Source organism: Gallinula chloropus (assembly GCF_964237585.1).
Source record: "Gallinula chloropus genome assembly, contig: HAP1_SCAFFOLD_184, whole genome shotgun sequence".
Lineage (NCBI taxonomy): Eukaryota > Metazoa > Chordata > Aves > Gruiformes > Rallidae > Gallinula > Gallinula chloropus.
The window spans coordinates 1-23122 of NW_028168663.1; the positions used below are offsets into that span (position 1 = coordinate 1).

General features: G+C 68.2%; 3 protein-coding genes across 4 annotated transcripts; 1 reads left to right on the forward strand and 2 right to left on the reverse strand.

Moving 5' to 3' along the window:
- Nucleotides 1-740: 740 nt before the first annotated feature.
- Nucleotides 741-5732, reverse strand: GNL1 (G protein nucleolar 1 (putative); the record flags this gene model as incomplete). The annotated part of the gene is made up of 8 exons (XM_084280715.1): nucleotides 741-967; nucleotides 1063-1158; nucleotides 2020-2215; nucleotides 3053-3124; nucleotides 3947-4113; nucleotides 4201-4331; nucleotides 4419-4545; nucleotides 5657-5732. Coding segments are annotated over 8 exons (1092 nt in total), but the record flags the coding sequence as incomplete, so codon positions are not given.
- Nucleotides 5733-6119: 387 nt separating this feature from the next.
- ABCF1 (ATP binding cassette subfamily F member 1) lies at nucleotides 6120-15056 on the forward strand. Of its 2 annotated transcripts, none has more exons than XM_084280716.1 (26): nucleotides 6120-6187; nucleotides 7195-7241; nucleotides 7369-7452; nucleotides 7547-7676; nucleotides 7795-7829; nucleotides 7923-8027; nucleotides 8148-8213; nucleotides 8343-8408; nucleotides 8515-8598; nucleotides 8727-8813; nucleotides 8933-9058; nucleotides 9320-9420; nucleotides 9514-9599; nucleotides 9685-9824; nucleotides 9910-10058; nucleotides 10140-10223; nucleotides 10330-10454; nucleotides 10537-10649; nucleotides 11237-11408; nucleotides 11492-11566; nucleotides 11673-11743; nucleotides 12237-12269; nucleotides 13067-13235; nucleotides 14103-14167; nucleotides 14591-14663; nucleotides 14787-15056. In XM_084280716.1, exons 1-26 carry the CDS (start codon nucleotides 6121-6123, stop codon nucleotides 14957-14959), a joined length of 2526 nt encoding a protein of 841 aa, XP_084136842.1. In that variant the 5' UTR covers nucleotide 6120; the 3' UTR covers nucleotides 14960-15056. The 2 variants fall into 2 exon arrangements, with proteins under 2 accessions (XP_084136842.1, XP_084136843.1); XM_084280717.1 differs by having other exon boundaries at nucleotides 7547-7671; nucleotides 7793-7829.
- Nucleotides 15057-15302: 246 nt separating this feature from the next.
- PPP1R10 (protein phosphatase 1 regulatory subunit 10) lies at nucleotides 15303-23001 on the reverse strand (the record flags this gene model as incomplete). Its single annotated transcript, XM_084280714.1, is given in 13 exon segments — nucleotides 15303-16681; nucleotides 19075-19165; nucleotides 19168-19335; nucleotides 19338-19444; nucleotides 19447-19509; nucleotides 19598-19696; nucleotides 20865-20976; nucleotides 21162-21262; nucleotides 21265-21349; nucleotides 21505-21554; nucleotides 21557-21579; nucleotides 22756-22876; nucleotides 22879-23001. Coding segments are annotated over 13 exon segments (1235 nt in total), but the record flags the coding sequence as incomplete, so codon positions are not given.
- Nucleotides 23002-23122: the final 121 nt, after the last annotated feature.

Here is a 23122-nt window from a genome sequence, read left to right on the forward strand (position 1 = left end):
CCTCCCTGACCCCCTGACCCCCCCTCCACAAGCCCCTGACCCCCTCCCCAAACCCCTGCCCTTCCTTCCCAAGCCCCTGATCCCCCATCAAGACCCTGACCCCCCTCCCCGAGCCCCAGACCCCCCTCCCTGAGCCCCTCCCCAAGCCCCTGCCCCTCCCACCCCAAGCTCCAGACCCCCTCCCCAAACCCCAGACCCCCCCTCTCAGCCCCACACCCCCTCCCCAAGCCTTAGAACCCCCCTCAGCCCCACACCCCGTCCCCAAGCCCCACACCCCCCCCAAGCCCCACACCCCCTCCCCAATCATCTGACCCTCCCTCCTTGAGCCCCAGCCCCTTTCCCCAAGCCCCACACCACCCCCCCTCAGCCCCACACCCCCTCCCCAGCCCCACACCCCCCCTCAGCCCCACACCCCCTCCCCAAGCCCACACCCCCCTCAGCCCCACACCCCCTCCCCAAGCCCCACACCCCCTCCCCAAGCCCCACACCCCCCCTCAGCCCAGACCCCTCCCCAATCCCCACACCCCCTCCCTCAGCCCCACACCCCCCCCTCAGCCCCACATCCCCTCCCCAAGCCTCAGCCCACCCCCCCCCCCCCCAAGCCCCAGGACCCCCCCTCAGCCCCACACCCCCCCCTCAGCCCCACACCCCCTCCCCCAGCCCCACAACCCCCTCCCCCAGCCCCACAACCCCCTCCCCCAGCCCCAGCCCCCCTCCCCCAGCCCCACCCCCCCCCTCACCAACACAGCCCAGGGTGAGGACGCCGTAGCGGTACCGCTCCACTGCCGGGGAGGTGCCATGGGGTTGTCATCACCATCATCACCATGACCATCATCATCATCATCACCATCACCCCCCGTGCCCCTGCAGCCCCCCAGCTCCTCCTCCTGCTGCTCTTCCTCCTCCTCCTCCTCCTCCTCCTCCTCCTCCTCCCGCTCCAGCCGCGCTCGCCAGCTGCTCAGATCCACTGTGAGACCACAGGGGGGTGAGGGGGGGCGAAGAGACGACCCCCCCCACCCCCCCAAAGCCCCCCACCCATGGGTGCACCCCCTCCCCACCTACCTTCTCCCCCCACGATGCTCTCACAGGCCTCCAGCAGCTGCCGGGGGCCCAGCGCCTGGCTCCAGCCCCCCCCCCGCCGCTGCCGCCGCTGCAGACCTGGGGGGGGGATTGAGGGGTGGGGGGGGGCTGCTGGGAGGACCCCTGGGTGCTCTAAGGACCCCCTGGGTGCTCCCCACAGCCTACCCCACCCCCTGGGTGCTCTAAGGACCCCCTGGGTGCTGTGAGGACCCCCCGGGTGCTGCCCCCCTCATCCTACCCCACCCCCTGGGTGCTACAAAGACCCCCTGGGTTCTTCAAGGACCCCCAAATGCTGCTCCCCCCACCCTACCCCACCCCCTGGGTGCTATAAGGACCCCCTGGGTGCTGCCCCCCTCACCCTACCCCACCCCCTGGGTGCTCTAAAGACCCCCCTGGGTGCTGAAAGGACCCCCTGGATGCTCTAAAGACCCCTGGGTGCTGCCCCCCTCTCCCTATCCCACTCTCTGGGTGCTCTAAGGACCCCCCTGGGTGCTCCCCCCAGCCTACCCCACCCCCTGGGTGCTCTAAGGACCCCCTGGGTGCTGTGAGGACCCCCTGGGTGCTGCTCCCCTCACCCTACCCCACCCCCTGGGTGCTGTGAGGACCCCCAAATGCTGCTCCCCTCACCCTACCCCACCCCCTGGGTGCTGTGAGGACCCCCAAATGCTGCTCCCCTCACCCTACCCCACCCTCTGGATGCTCTAAGGACCCCCTGGGTGCTGCCCCCCTCACCCTACCCCAGCCCCTGGGTGCTCTAAAGACCCCCTGGGTGCTGTGAGGACCCCCCTGGGTGCCGCTCCCCCCACCCCTGACCCCCTCTCCACCCCCTGGGTGCCATGAGGACCCCCTGGGTGCTGCTCCCCTCAGCCCTGACCCCCTCTCCACCCCCTGGGTGCCATGAGGACCCCCTGGGTGCCACCCCTGCCCCCCCATCCGTACCAGGGGCGTGCGCGGCGCGGCGGGGGGCGGAGCTGAAGGGCACGACGCGGGCGGCGGGGAAGCGGCGCCGCAGGAAGTGGCTCCAGGCCGTGGCCACGGCCGGGGGCGTCAGGTCCACCTTGTTGAGGACGAGGATCAGCCCCTTGCCCAGCTCCCGCGTCACGTGGGCGGCCAGAGCCGGCGGCACGTTCAGCGCCTGCGGACGGACGGACGGACACGCGGTCGGACGGACACACGGACAGAGGGGGAGGGAAGGACAGACACACACACAGACACCCGGACAGACAGACACAGCCAGACAGACACACGGACACACAGAGAGACATCCCCAGACAGACAGACCCCCAGACACTCAGACAGACCCCCAGACAGACAGACAGACCCCCAGACAGACAGACAGACAGACCCCCAGACAGACAGACAGACCCCCAGACAGACAGACAGACCCCCAGACAGACACCCAGACACCCAGACACCCAGACAGACAGACACCCAGACAGACAGACACCCAGACACCCAGACAGACAGACAGACACCCAGACAGACAGACACCCAGACAGACACCCAGACACCCAGACAGACACCCAGACAGACACCCAGACACCCAGACAGACACCCAGACAGACACCCAGACACCCAGACAGACAGACAGACACCCAGACAGACACCCAGACACCCAGACAGACACCCAGACACCCAGACAGACAGACACCCAGACAGACAGACAGACACCCAGACAGACAGACACCCAGACAGACAGACACCCAGACAGACAGACACCCAGACAGACACCCAGACAGACACCCAGACAGAAGGACAGATCCCAGAGAGATACACCCAGAGAGACACACAGACACCCAGACACACAGACACCCAGAGAGACACCCAGACACCCAGAGAGACACCCAGAGACAGACAGACAGACACCCAGACAGACACACACCCAGACAGACAGACAGACCCCCAGACAGACAGACAGACAGTCAGGGGGCCAGCAGCACCCCCCTTTCAGGGTGCCCCCCCCCCGTCTCACCGGGTGCCGCGCGTCGGTGATGAGCAGGATGACGTCAGACATCTCCAGCACCCTCCAGAGCTGCCGCCACGTCTGGGGGACACCGCAGGGCTGACCCCACAAAGCCCCCTGCCCAACCCCCCCAAAGCCCCCTCCTCACCCCCACAAAACCCCCCCCAAAGCCCCCTCCTCACCCCCACAAACCCCCCCCAAAGCCCCCTCCTCACCCCCCAAAGCCCCCTCCTCACCCCCACAAAGCCCCCCCTAAAGCCCCCTCCCCACCCTCCCCATCCCCCTCCTCCCCTCCATCCCCTTCCTCACCCCCCAAAAGCCCCCTCCCCACCCCCCCAAAAGCCCCCTCCCCACCCCCCCAAAAGCCCCCCCTAAAGCCCCCTCCTCACCCCCCCCAGGAGACACAGCAGGCTGTGACCCCCCAAGCCCCCTCCTCACCCCCCCCAGCCCCCTCCTCACCCCCCAGGGGACACAGCAGAGTGTGACCCCCCAAAGCCCCCTCCTCTCCCCCCCACCCCCCTCTTCATCCCCCCAAAGCCCCCTCCTCACCCCTCCAAAGCCCCCTCCTCACCCCCCACAAGGAACACAGCAGGGAGATGACCCCCCAAAGCCCCCTCCTCTCCCCCCCACTCCCGTCCTCACCCCCCCAAAGCCCCCTCCTCACCCCCCCAGCCCCCTCCTCACCCTCCCCATCCCCCTCCTCACCCTCCCATCCCCCTCCCCATCCCCCTCCACGCCCCCCCAGCCCCCTCCTCACCTCCAGGTTGTGCTCGAACGGGGCCACCCCCACCCCCTCCTCGCCCCACTCAACCCCCTCCTCTCCCTCCCCATCCCCCTCCCCGCCCCCCCATCCCCCTCCCCAACCCCCCAGCCCCCTCCCCGCCCCCCCAGCCCCCTCCTCACCTCCAGGTTGTGCTCGAACGGGGCCACCCCCGCCCCCTCCTCGTCGCCGCCCCCAGCCCCGTCCTGCAGGCCCCTGAGGAAGGCTCCGAAGGCCGCCTCCTCCCGCGCCCGCAGCTCCTGGGGGCTCATGGCGAAGCTCCAGGCCGGCCGGCGGGGGAAGTCCAGCCCTGGCAGGGCACAGCCTGGCTGCCACCCGGGCTCCTCTCCCCCCCTACCCCCTCCCCAACCCCCAAGCCCACCCCCAGCCCCCTCACCGGGGCCGTAGATGGCGTCGGGGTCCAGCTCCAGCGCCGTCTCCGGCAGCAGCTCCACCAGCTCCTCCTGCGCCTGGCGCCGGCGCCGCGCCAGCGCTTCGGCCCGCGGCCCCCCCAGCTGCAGCCGGAACCTGAGGGACACCCCAAATAGCCACATCCCCCCCACTCCAGCTGCACTGGGACCCCCTCCCCACCCTCCCAGCCCTCGTCCCAGTTACCTGCTGGGGTCGTGGCGCCGGGCAGGGGCAGCAGCTCCCGTCTCCGGGGCGGCTGCTCCTTCCCCAGCCCGGTCCTGGCTCTGGCTGCGGCTGCCCGGGGCTGAGCCCGGCCCAGCTGGGGGGGCATCTGTGGGGAGAAGGGGGGTGAGGAAGGGGGGCTGCTCCCCCAGCAAGGTGCCACCAGCCCTGCCCCACCCCAGGCCCCACTCTCCCCCTGGCCACTCCCACTCCCCAAGGCTCCTGGCTCCCCCCAGCTCTGCACCAGCCCCACCTTCCCCTGGCCCCCCAGGTCTCCTCACTCCCCCCACCCGAGCTGCCCCCGGGCTCCCCACCAGTTCCTCCCCAGCCCCAGCTTCCCCCTGGTCCCAGCTCCCCACTCCTGGGCCCTGCTTCCCCTGACTCCCCCCTGCCAGGCTCCTGGCTCCCTGTTCCCCCTTCTGCCCTCCAGCCCCGGCTTCCCCTGGGCCTTTGGCTCTCCCTGCTCCCCTCAGACCCGGCCCCAGCATCCCCCAAGCCCCAGCTCCCCCCCAGGCCCCTGGCTTCCCACTCCCCCCAGGCCCCTGGCTTCCCACTCACCCTAAGCCCGGCTGCCCCCGGCCCCGCTTCCCCCAGTCCCCCAGCTCCCCCCAAGGCCCTGGTCCCCCAGCCCCCCCCCAGGCCCCTGGCTTCCCGCTCTCCCCGGGCCCAGCTGCCCCCAGGCCCCAGACCCCACAGGCCCCTGGCTTCCTGCTCCCCCCAGGCCCCGGAGCCCCCCAGGCCACTAGCTTCCTGCTCCCCCCAGCCCCGGCTCCCCCTGGGCCTGGGGCCCCCCGACTCCCCCCGGGCCCGTCTCCCACCCAGGCCTGGCTCCCCCCAGGCCCCTGGCTTCCCACTCCCCCCAGACCCAGCTGTCCCCAGGCCCTGGTCCCCCGGCTCCCCCGGGCCCGGCTGCCCTCAGGCCCCAGTCCCCCAGGCTCCTGGCTTCCCGCTCCCCCCGGCCCCGGCTCCCCTCCAGGCCCCGGCTCCCCCCTCAGGCCCCTGGCTTCCCGCTCCCCCCGGCCCCCCCAGGCCCGGCTCCCCCCCCCAGGCCCCGCTCCCCTGGCTCCCCCTGGCTTCCCGCTCCCCCCAGGCCCCGCTCCCCCCGGCCCCCTCAGGCCCGGCCTCCTCAGGCCCGGCCTCCCCAGGCCCCGCTCCCCCAGGCCCCAGCTGCCCCCGGGCCCGGGCCCGGGCCCCGGCCCCGGCCCCGGCCCCGCTCTCACCGCCGCGTTTCCGCTCGCGCCGGTGGCGGAGCTGCTGCTTCTTCCGCTTCGCGCTGAACGGCCGCTTGCGGGGCATGACGGGAAGGGGCGGGGCGGGGCCGGCCGCGGCCAATAGGAGCGGGGGAGGCGGGGAGAGCGGCGGGCAGCGGGGCCAATCGGAGGGGAGCTAGAGGGGCTGGAGGGAGCTGACAGGCTGGAGCGGGGGAGCCAATGGGAAAGGAGGCCGCCTCAGGGGAGGGGGGCGGGACGAAGGAGCGGCAGCCAATGGGAGCAGAGATCGCCTCAGCGTGCGGAGCCAATGGGAGCCAGGACCACCCCGGGGAAACGACTCGGAGGGGGCGTGACCCCCGCAGCTGGAGAACCAATCGCGAGCCGCGGAGGACCGGAAGCGGGCCCGCCGGCGGGGCGGCGCTCTAGGCGGGTGTCTGTGGCCGCGCAGGCGCAGTCGCGCGGGGCGCCCGGCCATGCCGCGGGGAGCGCGGCCGGCGGCCGCCAGGCAGGAGGAATGGCGGGGGGACGGCGAGGAGCCCGGTGCGCCCGGGCAGCGGGGGGCCGGGGCAGCGGGGGGCCGGGGCGGGGGCAGCGGGGGGCCGGGGGCTGGGCGGGGGGCGGGGCCGGGCGGGGGCGGGGGGGGGTGGGGGGGGGTGAGGCCTGAGCGGGGGGGGGGGGTGAGGCCTGAGGGGGGTGAATGGGGGGGGCGGCTCTTGTTTGGGGGGGTTTGAGGCCGTTTGAGGGGGTTTGAGCCCGTTTCGGGGGGGGGTTGAGGCCATATGGGGGGTTGTTGAGCCCCTTTGGGGGGTTTGAGCCCCTTTGGGGGGGGTTGAGGCCTTTTTGGGGGGGGGTTGAGGCCCTTTGGGGGGGTTGAGCTCGTTCTGGGGGGTTTGAGGCCATTGGGGGGGGGGTTGAGCCCCTTTGGGGGGGGGTTGAGGCCGTTTCGGGGGGGGGGGTTGAGGCCATATGGGGGGTTGTTGAGCCCTTTTTGGGGGGGTTGAGCCCTTTTTTGGGAGGGTTGAGCCCTTTTTGGGGGGATTTGAGCCCGTTTGGGGGGAGTTGAGCTCGTTTGGGGGGGGGGGTTGAGGCCGTTTCGGGGGGGGTTGAAGCCTTTTTGGGGGGCTTTGAGGCCATTTGGGGGGGGGTTGAGCTCGTTTAGGGGGCGTTTGAGGCCATTGGGGGGGTTGAGCCCTTTTTGGAGGGGGGTTGAGCTCGTTCTGGGGGGTTTGAGGCCATTTGGGGGGGTTGAGCTTGTTTGGGGGGAGTTGAGGCTATTTGAGGGGGGTTGAGCCCATTTTGGGGGGGGGTTGAGGCCGTTTTGAGGGGGTTTGAGCTCGTTTGGGGGGCATTGAGCCCTTTTCAGTGGGGTTTGAGCCCGTTTCAGGGGGGTTTGAGCTCATTTGGGGGGGGCTCAAGCCTTTTTTCAGGAGGACGAACCCTTTTTTGGGGGGGATCCCCCTTTTATAGGGACAGATGAATCATTTTAGGGGGGGGTCTGGCCCAAGCAGCCCCCCCTTGACACGCTGCCCCCCCCTTTCCCCCCCCAGACCAGCCGGTGAAGAAGGGCAAGAAGGACCGGCGGGGCAAGAAATCAGTGAGCCCACCCCCCCTGACCCCCAACCCACCCCCCAACCCTCCTCACACCCCCCCCAACCCTCTCCCACCCCCCTGACCCTCTCCCACCCCCCTGACCCTCTGCCCTTCGCCCCCTCCCCAAAAAGTTCTTCGAGGAGCTGGCAGAGGAGAAGAAACCGGCGCCCGCCGAGGCCCCGACCCCCCCGGAGAAGGACGTGCCGGCCCAACAGGTTCCTCAAGGGGGGTGGGATGACACACCAAGGGCTAATGAGCCAGGGGGGTAATTAGAGAGGGAGTTAACGAGCTCCCAAACACCCTTCCCAGCCCTCCAGGAAGAAGAAGGATCGGAGGAAAGAGCGGCGGCGCCCGGAGCCCGAGCCGGAGGAGGTGGAGCTGAGCCGGCGCCTGCAGGAGCTGGCGGCTGCTGCCAGTGAGGAGGAGGAGGAGGAGGAAGGTGGGTGCTGGGCTGAGGAAGGGCTGGGGGGACCCCTTCATCTTCAGGGTGAGAAGGGGGGAACCCCCCCTTTGTGCTCCCCAATCACCCCACCCTTATCTCCCTCCCCCCCCCCCAGCCGCAGCCCCCAGGAAAGGCGGGAGGAGGAGGAAGGTGAGTGAATTAGGGGGGTGGAGGGGGGGAATTGAGGGGGGTTGGGAGGGTTTTTTGGGGGGGGATGAAGGATTTTGGGGTCCCCCCTTGCAGGGGGGGAATGTCTTTGCGGCGCTGAGCCAGGAGCAGAGTGAGGAGGAGGAGGAGGAGAAGAAGAAGGACGAAGGCTCCCGGCACGGCAAAGGCAGGAGCAGCAAGGTGGGGTCTGCAGGGGGTTTGAGGGGGGTGGGGGAGCACCCCAAAAACTGGGGGGGGGGTGTCTAGAGGGGTGTATCCCCCACCCCACCACCCCCCTGAATCCCTGGGGGGTCCCTGCAGGAGGAAGAGGAGGGTGAGAAGAAGAAGAAGAGCAGGAAGAACGAGAAGACCAAAGGGAAGCGGCAGGTGAGGGCTGGGGTTTGGGGGTGGGGGGAGGTCCCCACGATTTAGGGGGGGGTCCCCACGCTTTAGGGGGGTCCCCCACACTTTGAGGGGGGTCTCACCCTGCTGTTTCCATCCCCCCTCCTCACCCAGGGTAAAGCCCCCAGTGAGGATGAGGCCGAAGGCTCCGAGGAGGACGCGCGGCCCAAAGGCGGGAAGGTGAGTGGTGGGTGGGGGGAGGTCAGGATGGATCCCCCCCCCTCTCTTTTGGTGAGGGATTGAGGGGGGGGCTGCCCCCCAAAAAAACACCCCCCACTCTGTGTAGCCCCCCCAGAACAAGTTCTCAGCTCTGTGTGATGATGAGGATGAGGAGGAAGAGGCCGAAGAGCTGCAGAAGGGCAGCGAGCCCGTGAGTGCCTGGAAAGGGTGGTGGTGGTGGGGGGGGAATTGGGGGGGGGGATCAGCAGGGGAAGGGGTTTTGGGGAGGGGGCAGGGGGGGCAGCAGGGGGTCCCTGGTACTGATGGGGGTGTCCACAGGAGGAGGAAGAGGAGGAGGAGGGGGGGAGGAAGGCCGAGCCCGACGCCCGCGTCAGCAAGAAGGAGAAGAAGAAGATGAAGAAGCAGGTGAGTGTGGTAGGGGGCTATAAAAGGGGGAGGGGCTTCTCTCTAACCCCCCCCCACCCCCATTTACCCCCTCCCCACCCCAATTGCCCCCCCTTGTCCCCCCTTTTCCCCCCCCCCAGCTGGAGTACGAGCGCCAAGTCGCCACCATGAGAGCGGCGGCAGCGTCGGGGGACAACGACTTCTCAGTGTCCCAGGCCGAGCTGTCCTCCCGCCAGGCCATGCTGGAGAACGCCTCTGACATCAAGGTGACCTCACAGCCCCCCCAAAATCACCAGCACCCCCCAAAAAACCCCAAACACCCCCCCCCAAAACCTCCCACCTCCCCCCCGCCGCGCGGTGGTACCTCCCGCTGCGGCATCGCTGACCAGCGGGGAACGGGTCGTACCACTTCAGAGGAGAGGGGGGGGAATAGGGGGTGGAATGGGGGTGTCAGAGGGGTTTGGGGGGGTCACTTTGTCACCCAAAAGGGGGTCCCTGTCCCCCCCTTTCCCCCCCTTTTTTGGCAGCTGGAGAAGTTCAGCATCTCGGCGCACGGGAAGGAGCTCTACGTCAACGCCGACCTCTACATCGTGGCCGGGCGCCGCTACGGCCTCGTGGGGCCCAACGGGTGGGTGCCCCCACTTTTGGGGAGGGGTCTCACAAGGGTTTAGGGGGTGCTTGGGGGGGGTCTTCACCTTTCTTATCCCCCCACACACACCAGGAAAGGGAAGACAACTCTGCTGAAACACATCGCCAACCGCGCGCTCAGCATCCCCCCCAACATCGACGTCTTGCTGTGCGAACAGGGTGAGGCCAGGGGGGCTTCCTGAAGCCAACCCCCCCCCCTAAAACACCCCCAGACCCCCCCAAAAACCCCTTCCTGCCCCCCCAGAGGTGGTGGCAGACGAGACCCCGGCCGTCCAAGCCGTGCTGAAGGCCGACACCAAACGCCTGCGGCTGCTGGAGGAGGAGAAGCGGCTGCAGGGGCTGCTGGAGCGCGGCGACGACGCTGCCGCCGAGCGCCTGGAGAAGGTACAGGCAGCAGCCTGGAGGGGATTCCCTCAAAACCCCCCCAAAATTCACCATTTCCCCCCCTTTTTCTCTTCCTTTCCCTGAGGTGTATGAGGAGCTCAGGGCCATCGGCGCGGCGGCAGCCGAAGCCAAAGCCCGGAGGATCTTGGCTGGGTTGGGCTTCAACCCCGAGATGCAGAACAGAGCCACCAGGAAGTTCTCTGGAGGCTGGAGGATGAGGGTGTCCCTGGCCAGGTGAGGGGCTTGTTGGGTGTTGGGGACACCCCCCAGGCACCTCAGGGTGACCCCAATGTGTCCCCCCCTCTCTCTTCTCAGGGCTTTGTTCATGGAGCCCACGCTGCTGATGCTGGACGAACCCACCAACCACCTCGACCTCAACGCCGTCATCTGGCTCAACAAGTGAGGAAGAGGGGGGGGTGTGAGTTGATTTTGGGGTGGGGAGGAATAAAAAGGGGGGTCAGGGGGGCTCCTTGTGCCCCCCCTTTATCTCCCATCCCCTCCCCAGTTACCTGCAGAGCTGGAAGAAGACGCTGCTGGTGGTGTCCCACGACCAGGGCTTCCTGGACGACGTCTGCACCGACATCATCCACCTGGACGCCCAGCGCCTCTTCTACTACAGGGGCAACTACAGTACGTCCTGGGAGGGAAATGAGGGGCCTGCTTAGCAATTAGTGAGGCCTAATTAACCCCCCCCTCCTGCCCCTTCTTACAGTGACCTTCAAGAAAATGTACCAGCAGAAGCAGAAGGAGCTGCTCAAGCAGTTTGAGAAGCAGGAGAAGAAGCTCCGAGACCTCAAAGCTGGTGGCAAGTCCACCAAGCAGGCGGTGAGGGAGGAGTCTGGGGGGGCCCAGAGACCCCTTTCCCCTCCCCCAAATTCCTCTTTATCCCTTTCTGCCCCCCAAATCCCTCTTTATTCCCTTCTTCCCCCCCAAAATCCCTGTTTATTCCCTTTTTCCCCAAAAAAATCCCTGTTTATCCCCTTCTTCCCCCCCTAAATCCCTGTTTATCCCCTTCCCCCCCCCAAATCCCTGTTTATCTTCTTCTTTCCCCCCCAAATCCCTGTTTATCCCCTTCCCACTCCCCAAAATCCCTGTTCATCCCCTTCCTCCCCCCCAAATCCCTGTTTATCCCCTTCCCACTCCCCAAAATCCCTGTTTATCCCCCCTCATTCCCATCCTGGGGCTCCCTCCCCATCCCTCTGGGTGCCGCAAGGGGAGTTTGGGAAGCTCAGGGTGGGTTTGGGAAGCTCAGGGGGGTTTGGGAAGCTCAGGGGGGTTTGGGAGACTCAGGGGCAGTTTGGGAAGCTCGGGATGGGGTTTGGAGGCTCGGGGTGGGTTTGGGAGACTCGGGGTGGGTTTGGGAATCTCAAGGGGGGTTCCCTGACCCCCCTTTCCCCCCCCTCTGCCCCCAGGAGAAGCAGACCAAGGAGGCTCTGACCAGGAAGCAGCAGAAGTGCCGGCGCCGGACGGCGGCCGAGGAAGCGGCGGAGGCGCCGGAGCTGCTCAAGAGGCCGCGGGAATACACCGTGCGCTTCACCTTCCCCAACCCCCCCCCCCTCAGCCCCCCCATCCTGGGCCTCCACGGTACGCTGGGGGGGCTGAGGGGGGGCTACAGGGCTTCTTTAGGGTCTCCCCAACTTGCTGAACCCCCCCCCCACACCCCACAGGGGTTGATTTTGGGTACGAGGGGCAGGAGCTGCTGTTCCGGAACCTGGACTTTGGGATCGATATGGAGTCACGGGGTGAGACCCCCCCCCAACCCCCCCCCCTAAACCCCATCCTGGTGGGGTGGGAACCCCCAGCAGACCCTAACTGGGGGCTCCCCCACCCCCTTTTCTCCCCTCCCAGTTTGCATCGTGGGCCCCAATGGGGTGGGGAAGAGCACCCTGCTGCAGCTGCTCACCGGGCAGCTGACGCCGGTAGGGACACGCAGCCCCCCCCCCTCAATAAAATAAGGGGCTGAGAGGGGGGAAAACCCCCCAAAATAGGGTGGGGAGGGGGTTGTCTGGCTTTTCTAGGGGGGGCTCCTTGGGGTTTGGGGAGCTTTGGGAGGGGGGAGAAGCAGGGAAGATGATAGGCCCTTGGGGAGGGGGATGAGGGGGGTCTGGGGTGTTGTCTGGGCATAGGGGGGGTCTGGAGGGGGGGTGTCTGGTGGGCAGGGAGGGGTCTGGGGGTGGTCTGGGGGATAAAGGGAAGGTCTGGGGGGGTCTGGGGGATGAAGGGGTCTGGAGGGGGGGTCTGGGTGGCAGGGAGGGGTCTGGGGGGATAAGGGGAGGCTGGTGGTGGTCTGGGGCCTAGGGGGGGTGTTGTGGAGAGTCTGGCAGGCAGGGAGGGGTCTGGGGGGCTTCTGGGTGATGGGGAGGGGGCAGATTTTGGGGTGTTTCCCCCCCCCCCAACACGTTTCCTTTGCAGACTCGGGGGCAGATGCGCAGGAACCACCGGCTGGTGAGTGGGGGACGGACTGGGGGGTTCACACAGCACCTGGGGGGGGGGGGCTGATCCCTCTGTGGGGTTAATGGTGGGGCTGATCCTGGGGCTGTGGGGCTGATCCCGCTGGGGAGCTGATCCCTCTATAGGGTTCATCCCTAGGGCTGGGGGGCTGATCCCTGGGGCTGTGGGGTTGATCCCTCTGTGGGGTTGGATCCTGGGGCTGTGGGACTGATCCCTCTGTGGGGTTAATCAGGGGGCTGTAGGGGGTAATGCTGGGGTTGTAGGGCTGATCCTGGGGCTGTGGGGTTGATCCCTGGGTCTGTGGGGTTGATCCCTGGGGCTGATCCTGGGGCTGTGGGACTGATCCCTCTGTGAGGTTAATCAGGGGGCTTTGTGGGGGGGTAATGCTGGGGCTGTGGGGCAGATTCCTCTGTGGGGCTGATCGCTCTATAGGGTTCATCCTTAGGGCTGTGGGGTTGATCCCTGGGGCTGTGGGGTTGATCCCTCTGTGGGGTTAATGGTGGGGCTGGGGGGCTGATCCCTCTGTGGGGCTGATCCCTCTGTGGGGCTGATCCCTCTGTGGGGCTGATCCCTGGGGCTGTGGGGCTGACCCTGAATCTGTGGGGTTGATCCCTGGGGCTGATCCTGGTGCTGTGGGGCTGATCCCTCTGTGAGGTTAATTAGGGGTCTGTGGGGCTGATCCCTGGGGCTGTGGGGTTGATCCCTCTGTGGGGCTGGTCCCTGGCTCTGTGGGGCTGATCCCTGGGTCTGTGGGGCCGACCCTGAGTCTGTCTGTCCATCCCCCCCCCCAGAAAATCGGGTTCTTCAACCAGCAAGCGGCGGAGCAGCTGCGGCTGGAGGAGACGGCGGCCGAGTACCTGCAGCGCGGCTTCAACCTGCCGCACCAGGACGCCCGCAAGTGCCTCGGCCGCTTCGGGCTGGAGGGGCACGCCCACACCCTGCAGATCGCCAAGCTCTCGGGTGGGCGGGGGGCTCTGAGGGGCTGGGGGAGCTCTGAGGGGCTGGGGGGGCTGGGAGGGGGCTGGGGGCTGGGTGGGGATGGGCTGGAGGGGCACGCCCACACCCTGCAGATCGCCAAGCTCTCGGGTGGGCGGGGGGGCTGTGAGGGGCTGGGGGGGCTGTGCGGGGCTGGGCCGCTTCGGGCTGGAGGGGCACGCCCACACCCTGCAGATCGCCAAGCTCTCGGGTGGGTGGGGGGCTTGGGGGGGCTCTGAGGGGCTGGGGGGGGCTGTGAGGGGCTGGGGGGGTTGTGAGGGGGCTGGGGGGACTCTGAGGGGCTGGGGGGGCTGTGGGGGCTCTGAGGGGCTGGGGGGGCTGGGGGGGCTCTGAGGGGCTGGGGGGACTGTGAGGGGCCAGGGGGGTATTGATTGGGTGGGGGGGTATTGATGGGCTGTGGGAGGGTATATATTGGGTGGAGGGGATCAATTGGGGGGGGGAAGCAATAGGCTGAGGGTTATTGATTGGGTGAGGGGGGGATTGATTGGGTGGGGGGCAGTGATAGGCTGGGGGGGGGGGAATCAATGGGGGGGTGTTGATAGGGGACAGGGAGGATCAATGGGGGGGGTATCAATGGGGGGTGGTGATGGGGCAAGGAGCATCAATGGGGGGTGTCAATGGGAGGGCTGTCAATGGGGGGTTATCAATGGGGGTCAGGCTGCCATTGATGGGGGAACATCAATGGGGGGGGTGCGGCTTACACGGTTACCCTGTCACCGCGTGGGCGGGGCTTTGGGGGAATGGGGGCGTGGCTTCTCTACGCGAGTGGGCGGAGCCTCTGCCAGCCATGCCGCCATTGGTGGAGCTGGCTAAGCCCCGCCCCTCCCGCAGGCGGGCAGAAGGCACGGGTGGTGTTTGCCGAGCTGGCCTGTCGGGAGCCCGACGTGCTCATCCTGGTGAGTGGGCGGGGACTGGGGGAGCCCCTCCCCCTTATTGGGGCGTAAGACCCCCCCTTTATGTGGGCGGGGCTTGGGGCTACCCCCTCCCCTTGTGTGGGGTTGTGTGGGGGGGCTTGTTCGAAGCCCCTCCCCCTCATTTGGGGGGGTCTTATAGGGGGGGTAAGACCCCCCTTTATGTGGGCGGGGCTTGGGATCCCTGCCCCTTATGTGGGTGTGTCTTTGCATAAGCCCCTCCCCTTTGTGGGCGGGGCTTGAAGGTGGCCCCCCCTTGTGTGGCTTATGACCCCTGTCTCCCCCACCCCCACCGTGGGCGGGGCTTCAAACAAGCCCCTCCCCTTACATGGGCGGAGCTTGAGCGTCCAGACCCCCCCCTCCCCCCCAAAAAAACACCCCCCACCCCACCCGCCCCCCTCCCCCCAGGACGAACCCACCAACAACCTGGACATCGAGTCCATCGACGCGCTGGCCGACGCCATCAACGACTACAAGGGAGGTGAGACCACCTCGACCCCCCCATATCCCCCCCTGTGACATCACACCCCGCCCCGTGACGTCACCCCCGCCCCCGTGACGTCACACCCCGCCCCCATGACGTCACTTCCTCCTCCCCCCCCAGCCGTGATCGTGGTGAGCCACGACGCGCGGCTGATCACCGAGACCGGCTGCCAGCTCTGGGTGGTGGAGGGTCGGGGCCTCAGCCAGATCGACGGCGACTTCGACGACTACAAGCGGGAGGTGCTGGAGGCGCTGGGGGAGGAGGTGGTGGGCACCGGCCGCCCCCGCGACTGACGTCACCACCCCCCCCCCGTGACGTCATCACCCCCCCGTGATGTCATCACCCACCCCACCCCTTCCCCATAAATAAACAGCCTCTGAGTCCATGGCACCATTTGGGGGGGGGTCTCATCTCTCATCATCTCTCTTTCCCCCTCCCCCCATCCCCCACCCATCCCCCATCCCCCCCCCCAAGGTTTATTCTCAATGTACAAAATATACAAAAGGGGGGAGGGGCCGGCGCACGCCCCTCCCCCACCATGTTTTCACAGAAAACAGCGTCCGGCGCAGCCCCTCCCCCACCCCCCCCCCACCACCACCAATCCCACCCCCTCCCCCCACCCCAAACACCCCGGCGGCGCAGCCCCAGGCGGCGGCGGCTGATGGGGGGGGAGGGGAGGGGGATACACCCCCCCCAGGGGCTGTTCTTACCCCCCCAGGGGCTGCTCTGACCCCTCCCCCCAGGGGCTGTTCTGTCCCCCTCCCCCCCCCCCTAATTGTGGCCCTTCGGGTTTTGGGGGGGTCTCACCCTGGTTGGGGGTCACTGGGCAGCAGCATTTTAACCCTGGGGGGGTAGAATTAGTGTGTGTGGGGCAGTTACATCCCCCCCCGGGGGGGATTAATGGCCTGGGGGGGGAAGGGGCACAATTTGGGGGGGTGTTGTCAATTGGGGGGGGGGGGGTCCTACCACCCCCAGGAGGGGGATTTATATGGGGGGGGCAGTTAGAGCCCTGGGAGGGGGGTTAAGACCCCCTGAGGGGGTAATTACACCCCCCCATAGTGGATCTTTACACCCCACAGGGGGGTATTTACCCCCCCCCCTTGGATATTCACCCCCCAGGAGGGATGTTTGTGCCCCAGGGGGGATGTTTACACCCCCCCCCATTGGATATTTACCCCCCCTTGGGTATTTATGCCCCTGGGGTGGGATATTTACCCCCCTGTTGGATATTTAACCCCCTGGGGGGGGTATTTAAGCTCCCCCATGGGATATTTACACCCCTGGGGGGTATTTAAGCTCCCCCATTGCCAATTTACCCCTCCCATTGGCTATTTAAGCCCCGGGGGGGGTATTTAAGCTGCCCCATTGGATATTCGAGCCCCTGGGGGGGGTATTTACACCCCTGGGAGGGTATTTGAGATCCCCCATTGGTTATTTCCACCCTTGGGGGGGGTATTTCAGCCCCTGGGGGAGATATTTCCACCCCCCCATTGGACATTTCCACCCCTGGGGGGGGATATTTCCACCCCTGAGAGGGTATTTCAGCCCCTGGGGGGGGTATTTAAGATCCCCCATTGGGTATTTCAGCCCCTGGGGGAGATATTTCCACCCCCCCACTGGATATTTCCACCCCTGGGGGGGTATTTCAGCCCCTGGGGAATGAGGGGTGGGGGGTACATCCCCCCCCTCTCTCCCCACACCCTGAGGTGGGGGATGGGGGTGGGATTTGGGGGTGGGTTTTTGGGGTGGGGGGAGGGGGGGGTTTAATGACCATTTCAGCGCCGGGGGCATCACCGAGGCCTCACAGAAGCCAAAACGAGCGGCGGCTTGCAGCGCGAGGGCTGAGGAGGAGGAAGAGGAGGAGGAGGAGGAGGAGGAGGAAGAGGAGGGGGAGGAAGAGGAGGAGGGGGGGGAGGAAGGGCGCTAGGGCGGGTGGTAGAAGGCGCAGTTGTTCTCGTACCTGCAGCTGCCCCTCAGCAGGAAGTGGCGACAGACGGCGCGGCGGCTCGACGCGTCTGCGTGAGACAAGAGGGGGGGGGACAGGAGAGGGGGGTGGGGGGGGGGGGAAAAGGGCGCGTCAGGCGCCGGCGCCCCGGCCCCCACGGCGGCCCCTGGGGCGCTGGGAGGGAGGGAGGGAGGAGGAGGAGGAGGAGGAGGAGGAAGGAAGGAGGAGGAGGGGGGAGGGAGGAGGAGGAGGAAGGAGGAAGGAGGAGGAGGAGGGGGGAGGAAGGAGGAGGAGGAGGAGGAGGGGGATGGATGCAGTTGGTGCTACCCCAGCGCCTGGGCTGGGGGTGGATTTGGGGGGGGGACACACACCCCCTTCATCCCCCTCATCATCATCATCATCATCCCCCTCATCATCATCCTCCTCCTCATCATCCTCATCACCCTCATCCTCCTCATCATCATCATCCTCATCACCCTCCTCCTCATCCTCACCCTCCTCATCCTCATCACCCTCCTCATCTTCCTCCTCCTCCTCCCTGCGCCGCGGGGCTGGTCCCTGGGTGATGGGGGGGGGGGGGTGTGATGGGTGGGGGGGGGGCTGAAGGGCTGCCCCTCCCCCCGCTGCCGCCTTAGAGGTGGGGGAGGAGCTGAGGGGAGGGGAGGGGGTGACAACCCCCAGCACCCCCCCCTCCCCCCGGGGTGGAGTCCGGCCTAAACCCCGGCCTGGTGGAGCTGGGGTTGGACTCGCAGCCCTGGGAGGGCTGCGGCCCCTCCTAGAGCCGGGTCTAACCCCCTGGAGCTGGGCCTAACTCCCTGCTGCCCCTCTTAGAGCCGGGCCTAACGCCCTAGAGCCGGGCTTAACCCCCTGGAGCCGGGTCTAACCCCCCACAGCCCCTCCTAGAGCCGGGCTTAACCCCCTGGAGCCCCTCCTAGAGCTGGGCTTAACCCCCTGGAGCTGGGCCTAACTCCCTGCTGCCCCTCTTAGAGCCGGGCCTAACTCCCTAGAGCTGGGCCTAATCCCCTGCAGCCCTCCAGAGCTGAGCCCCAGTCCCAGCACGCCTCACTGCCCCTCCTAGAGCCGGGCCTGTGGCCATGCCTGAACCTGGCCAGCCCTTCCTGGAGCTGGGCCTAACTCCCTGGAGCCCCTCCTAGAGCCAGGCCTAACTCCCTGCAGCCCCTCCTAGAGCCAGGCATAACCCCCTGCTGCCCATCCTAGAGCTGGGCCTAACTCCCTGGAGCCGGGCCTAACCCCCTGCAGCCCCTCCTAGAGCCAGGCCTAACTCCCTGGAGCCCCTCCTAGAGCCAGACCTAACCCCCTGCAGCCCATCCTAGGGCCAGGCTCAAGTCCCAGCCCTGCCCAGTGCCCCCAGCAGGCCTCGGCCTCACTCCCAGCCTGGCTCAGGGCCTGCCCTCACTCCTAGCACGGCCTCAGGCCTATCCAAGGCCAGGCCTAACCCCCTGCTGCCCTTCCTGGAGCAAGGCCTAACTCCCTGCAGCTCTTCCTAGAGCCAGGCCTAACTCCCTAGAGCCGGGCCTAACCCCCTGCTGCCCATCCTAGAGCCAGGCCTAACTCCCTAGAGCCAGGTCTAACTCCCTGCTGCCCATCCTAGAGCCAGGCCTAACTCCCCAGAACCAGGCCTAACTCCCTAGAGCCGGGCCTAATGTCCTGCAGCCCTTCCTAGAGCCAGGCCTATCTCCCTAGAGCCCCTCCTAGAGCTGGGCCTAACCCCCTAGAGCCCTTCCTAGAGCCAGGCCTAGCTCCCTAGAGCCGGGCCTAACCCCCTGCTGCCCCTCCTAGAGCCGGGGCCTAAGGCCCTGCTGCCCCTCCTAGAGCCAGGCCTATCTCCCTAGAGCCCCTCCTAGAGCCGGGCCTAACTCCCTAGAGCCGGGCCTAAGGCCCTGGAGCCCCTCCTGGAGCCGGGGCCTATCTCACTGCCAGGCAGGCTGGCTGCCCCCGCCTAGGCCTCGCCCTCACTGCCCTCACTTCCCGGCATGCCTTGCGCGCCGCCGCCCAGCACCCCGCGCCCTCACTCCCAGCATGCCCCGCGGCCTCCAGGGCTGGGGCTGAGCGGGGCGGCGCTGCCGAGTGGGCGGGGCTTGTAGAGGCTCCACCCCCTCCTCCTCCTCCTCCTGCTGGTGCTCCCCCGGGTCCTAAAGCCCCATGGGGGGCCGGCGCCAGTCGGGGCCCCTTCCCCAGGGCCCGGGGGGCTCCATGGGCGGCAGCGGGTGGGGGGGGGGCGGTTCGCCCCCTCTCCAGCGGGGCAGGAAGGGGGGAGGCGGCGGCGGGGGAGGAGGAGGAGGAGGAGGCGGGGACGGGGCTCCGACGGGCCCATCCCACCCGGGGCCGCCGCCTCCCCACATCCACCCCCCCCCACCGCCTCCCTCCTCCTCCTCCTCCTCCTCCTCCTCCCCGGGCCGGAGGGGCTGTGGGGGGCGGCCCCCCCCCGCCCCCCGCATTTACCTCCTCCGTGGCCTCCGCCGTGGCCCCGGGGATGGTCTCCGGGGTGGCCTCTGCCGTGATCGCCGTGGCTGCCGCCGGGGGGTCCCCCCCTCGGGCGCCGCCGCCGCCGCTATTTGGGGGGCCCCCGTTGCGCCCCCCGCCCCGGCAGCGATACGGGGGTTCGGCGCCGCTGCGCCCGCGGGGACGGTGGAAAGGGGGGGGGTGGGGGGGGGGGCCCCCCCCGCCGCGCATCCCGCCGCCGCCGCCGCCTCCTCCGTGCGGTGGGGGGGGGGGCGGGGGCCGCCTCGCAGACCCCCCCCCCCTTCAGGTCCATCCCAAAACTCTCCTTCCTCCTCCTCCTCCTCGTTGAGGGGGGGCGGCCCTAAAAGTCGGGGCCACCCGGCATCCCCGGGCCTGGGGGTAACCCGGGACCCCCCCCGCCGCCTCCGTGGGGACCTGTGGGTGGGGAGATAAAAGGGGGGGGGGGGGTCAGGGGGGTCGCTGGGTGGTCGCTGCCCCCACCACCCCCCCTGCCCCCCGGGACTCACCGGGCATGGGCCCCCCGGCGGGAAGTGCTGCAGGTTCTTGGGGCCGGGCGGGAAGCCGTTGGCCATGGGGCCGGGGCCCAGCAGACCGTGGGGCACTGGGGGGGGAGAAAAAGGGGGTGGGGGGGGGCGTCAGGGGGGGATTGAGACCCCCCCACAGCCCCCCCGTAGAGTTTGGGGGGAACCCCCCATATGTCACCCCCCAGGGGTGCTCAACGCCCTGGGTCTTACCCCAGACACGGGGACACCACAGACCCCCTTGGACCCCCCCAGGACCCTGTGGTGTCCCCAAAGGGTCCCCCTGGCACGTCCCCCAACCCAAACACCCCCCTGTGCCCCCCCCCGGGTCCCTGCAGTGTCCCCCCATCCTGCCCCCCATCCCAGACACCCCCTGACCCCCCCAGGTCCCTGCAGTGTCCCAAGTGTCCCCAGCCCAGACACCCCCTGAGACCCCCCAGGTCCCTGGGGTGTCCCCAAAGGCATCCCCAAAGTGTCGTCCCCCCCCATCCCAGACACCCCCTGACCCCCCCAGCAGGTCCCTGCAGCGTCCCCCCCATCCCAGACACCCCCTGAGCCTCCCCCCCCAGGTCCCTGCAGTGTCCCCCCCATCCTGCCCCCCATCCCAAACACCCCCTGTGCCCCCCCAGGTCCCTGTGGTGCCCTAAACTGTCCCCCCCATCATCCCAGACACCCCATGACACCCCCCCCAGGTCCCATCAGCACATCCCCCCATCCCAGGACACCTCCTGAGCCCCCCCCCCAGGTCCCTGCAGTGTCCCCCCATCCCAGACACCCCGAGGCCCCCCAGGTCCCTGCAGTGTCCCCCCATCCTGCCCCCCCATCCCAGACACCCCCCGACCACCCCCCATCCCAGACACCCCCTGAGCCCCCCCCAGGTCCCTGCAGTGTCCCCCCATCCTGCCCCCCCATCCCAAACACCCCCGTGCCCCCCAGGTCCCTCAGCACATCCCCCCATCCCAGGACACCCCTGAGCCCCACCCCAGTTCCCTGCAGTGTCCCCCCCCATCCCAGGACACCTCCTGAGCTCCCCCCAGGTCCCTGCAGTGTCCCCCCCATCCCAAACACCCCTGTGCCCCCGTCCCCAGCTCCCTGTACCATCCCCACAGCCTCCCCCAGCCCGACCCACACCCAACCCACCCCCCAGCCCCCTCCCCAGCCCCCCCCAGCCCGACCCACGCCCCAACCCACCCCCCAGCCCCCTCCCCGCCCCCCCCACCCCCCAGCCCCCTCCCCAGCCCCCCTCACCTCCGGCAGGCCCGGGGGCCTGCGCCTGCAGGTTGCCCAGCAGATGTTTGATCTTGTCCGAGTAATCCGGCTGCTTCAGCAGCTCCTCAGCTTTGTGGGTGCTGGGACCACCCTGGGTTTGGGGGAGGGGGACACACACACACCATAAACCCCAGGAAGAACCAAAACACAAGGGGTAACCCCCCCCCAAACACCCCCCAGCCCAACCCCAGCGCCGCCGCCGCCCCCCCCGTGAGTCTGAGGAGGAGGAGGGTGAGGATGAGGAAGGAAGGGAGGAGGAGGGGGGAGGAAGGTTACCATGATGGAGGTGAGGATCTCCTGCATGTTGATAGGGGTGGCAGGTGCGGGTCCTGGGGGGGTTTTACCGGCCCCCACACTCCCCATCAGGTTGGCCAAGACGGGGGCAGTTTGGCGCCGGCGTCCGGCGAGGGCGACGCGCCGGCCTCCGCTGCGTCGGGATAAACCACCTCCTCTGCCGAGCAGTCCTGGGGAGGAGGGCAGAGACAGAGAGGGGGTGAGGGGCAGGGGGGGAGGGGAGGGGAAGGGGAAGGGGGGTGGGATGGTGGGGGGAAGGGAAGGGAAGGGGTTTGGGGTGGGGGGGGGCTCTGGCGGCACGGCGCGGCGCGGCCTCGGCGCTTACCTCGTCCAGGGGGATGAGTTTGGGGGGCAGCGGCTCGTAGGACTCCGGTCGGGTTCGTGGGGGCTGTCGGGAACGCTGGGGGGGAGGAGGAGGAGGAAGGGGGAGGAGGAGGGGGTGGGGGGGATATGGAGGTCAGGGTGGGGTGATGGGAACCCCCCACTCCCCTCTCCTCCCCTGTCATGGATCCTGTGGGCAACAGGTCCTTTGGGATCCCCCAGCTCGGGGTCTTTGCAGAGCCCCTGGCCCCACCCCCCCACCCAGAGCCAGGTCCCCAGTGTCCCCCCCAAACCCTACACACACCCCATGGGTCCTGGAGGGACCCCCGGGCATCCCCATGGGTCCTGGAGGGATCCCCAAGCACCCCCGTGGGTCCTAGAGGGATCCCCATGGGTCCTGGAGAGACCCCCGGGCATCCCCAGGGATCCTGGAGGGGAGCCCCATGGGTCCTGGAGGGACCCCCGAGCATCCCCATGGGTCCTAGAGGGACCCCCGAGCATCCCCATGGGTCCTAGAGGGAGCCCCGGGCATCCCCATGGGTACTAGAGGGATCCCCACGGGTCCTGAAGGGACCCCCGGGCATCCCCATGGATCCTGGAGGGAGCCCCATGGGTCCCACCCCCAAAATCCCAGTAGATCCACTGCTCTGGGCCCCTCCTCCTGGCACACAGGGGGATCCTAAGGGGAGCTGCGCTGGGATAGTGTGACCACCCAGCCCTGAATCCAACGGGATCCCTGGAGATCCCAGGGATCCAGACCCTCAAAAAGCTGTGTGGGCACCCTCAACACCCACCATCCCATCCTGACAGGGGAGGCAGGAAGACCCCCAACCCACCACCCACCCCCATCAGAGTGGATCACCCCAGGGTCCTGGAGGGATCCCCGAGCACCCCCGTGGGTCCTAGAGGGATCCCCACGGGTCCTGGAGAGACCCCTGGGCATCCCCAGGGATCCCTGGAAGGACCCCCAAGCATCCCCATGGAACCTGGAGGGGCCCCTATGGGTCCTGGAGGGAGCCCCAGGCATTCCCATGGATCCTAGAGGGAGCCCTGGTCATCCCAGGGACCCTAGAGGGAGCCCCATGGATCCTGGAGGGAGCCCCATGGATCCTGGAGGGAGCCCCAAGCATCCCACCCCCACAATCCCAGTAGACACCCACCATCCCATCCTGACAGGGGAGGCAGGAAGACCCCCAACCCCACCACCCACCCACCCCAATCAGAGTGGATCCCACCTCCTCTCTCTCCCCCTCACCTCTCCTTGGAGAGGAAGATCTCCTGCAGGATCCCCTTCTCCCTCTCGGCCTGGGTGAAGCGCTCGCGGCTGCCGCTGCCCGGCACCACCAGGGGCGCGGGGAGCTCCAGCCACCTTGGGGTACACCCGGCACCTTCTCCTCCATGGCGTCGTGGCTCAGGCGCCGCGCCGTCTCGAAGGCGTGACGGTCCTTCAGCATCTCCCTCTTGGCCGCTTCCTCAAAGTCCTTGATCTTGTTGACGTTGACTGGAGGAGGAAGAGGAGGGTGAGGAGGGGTGGGGAGGGTGAGGAGGGTGAGGAGGGAGAGGAGGGTGCAGGGGGGATGGGGAGGGGAGAGGGGGGGAGAGGGGGGAGAGGGGGGGAGAGG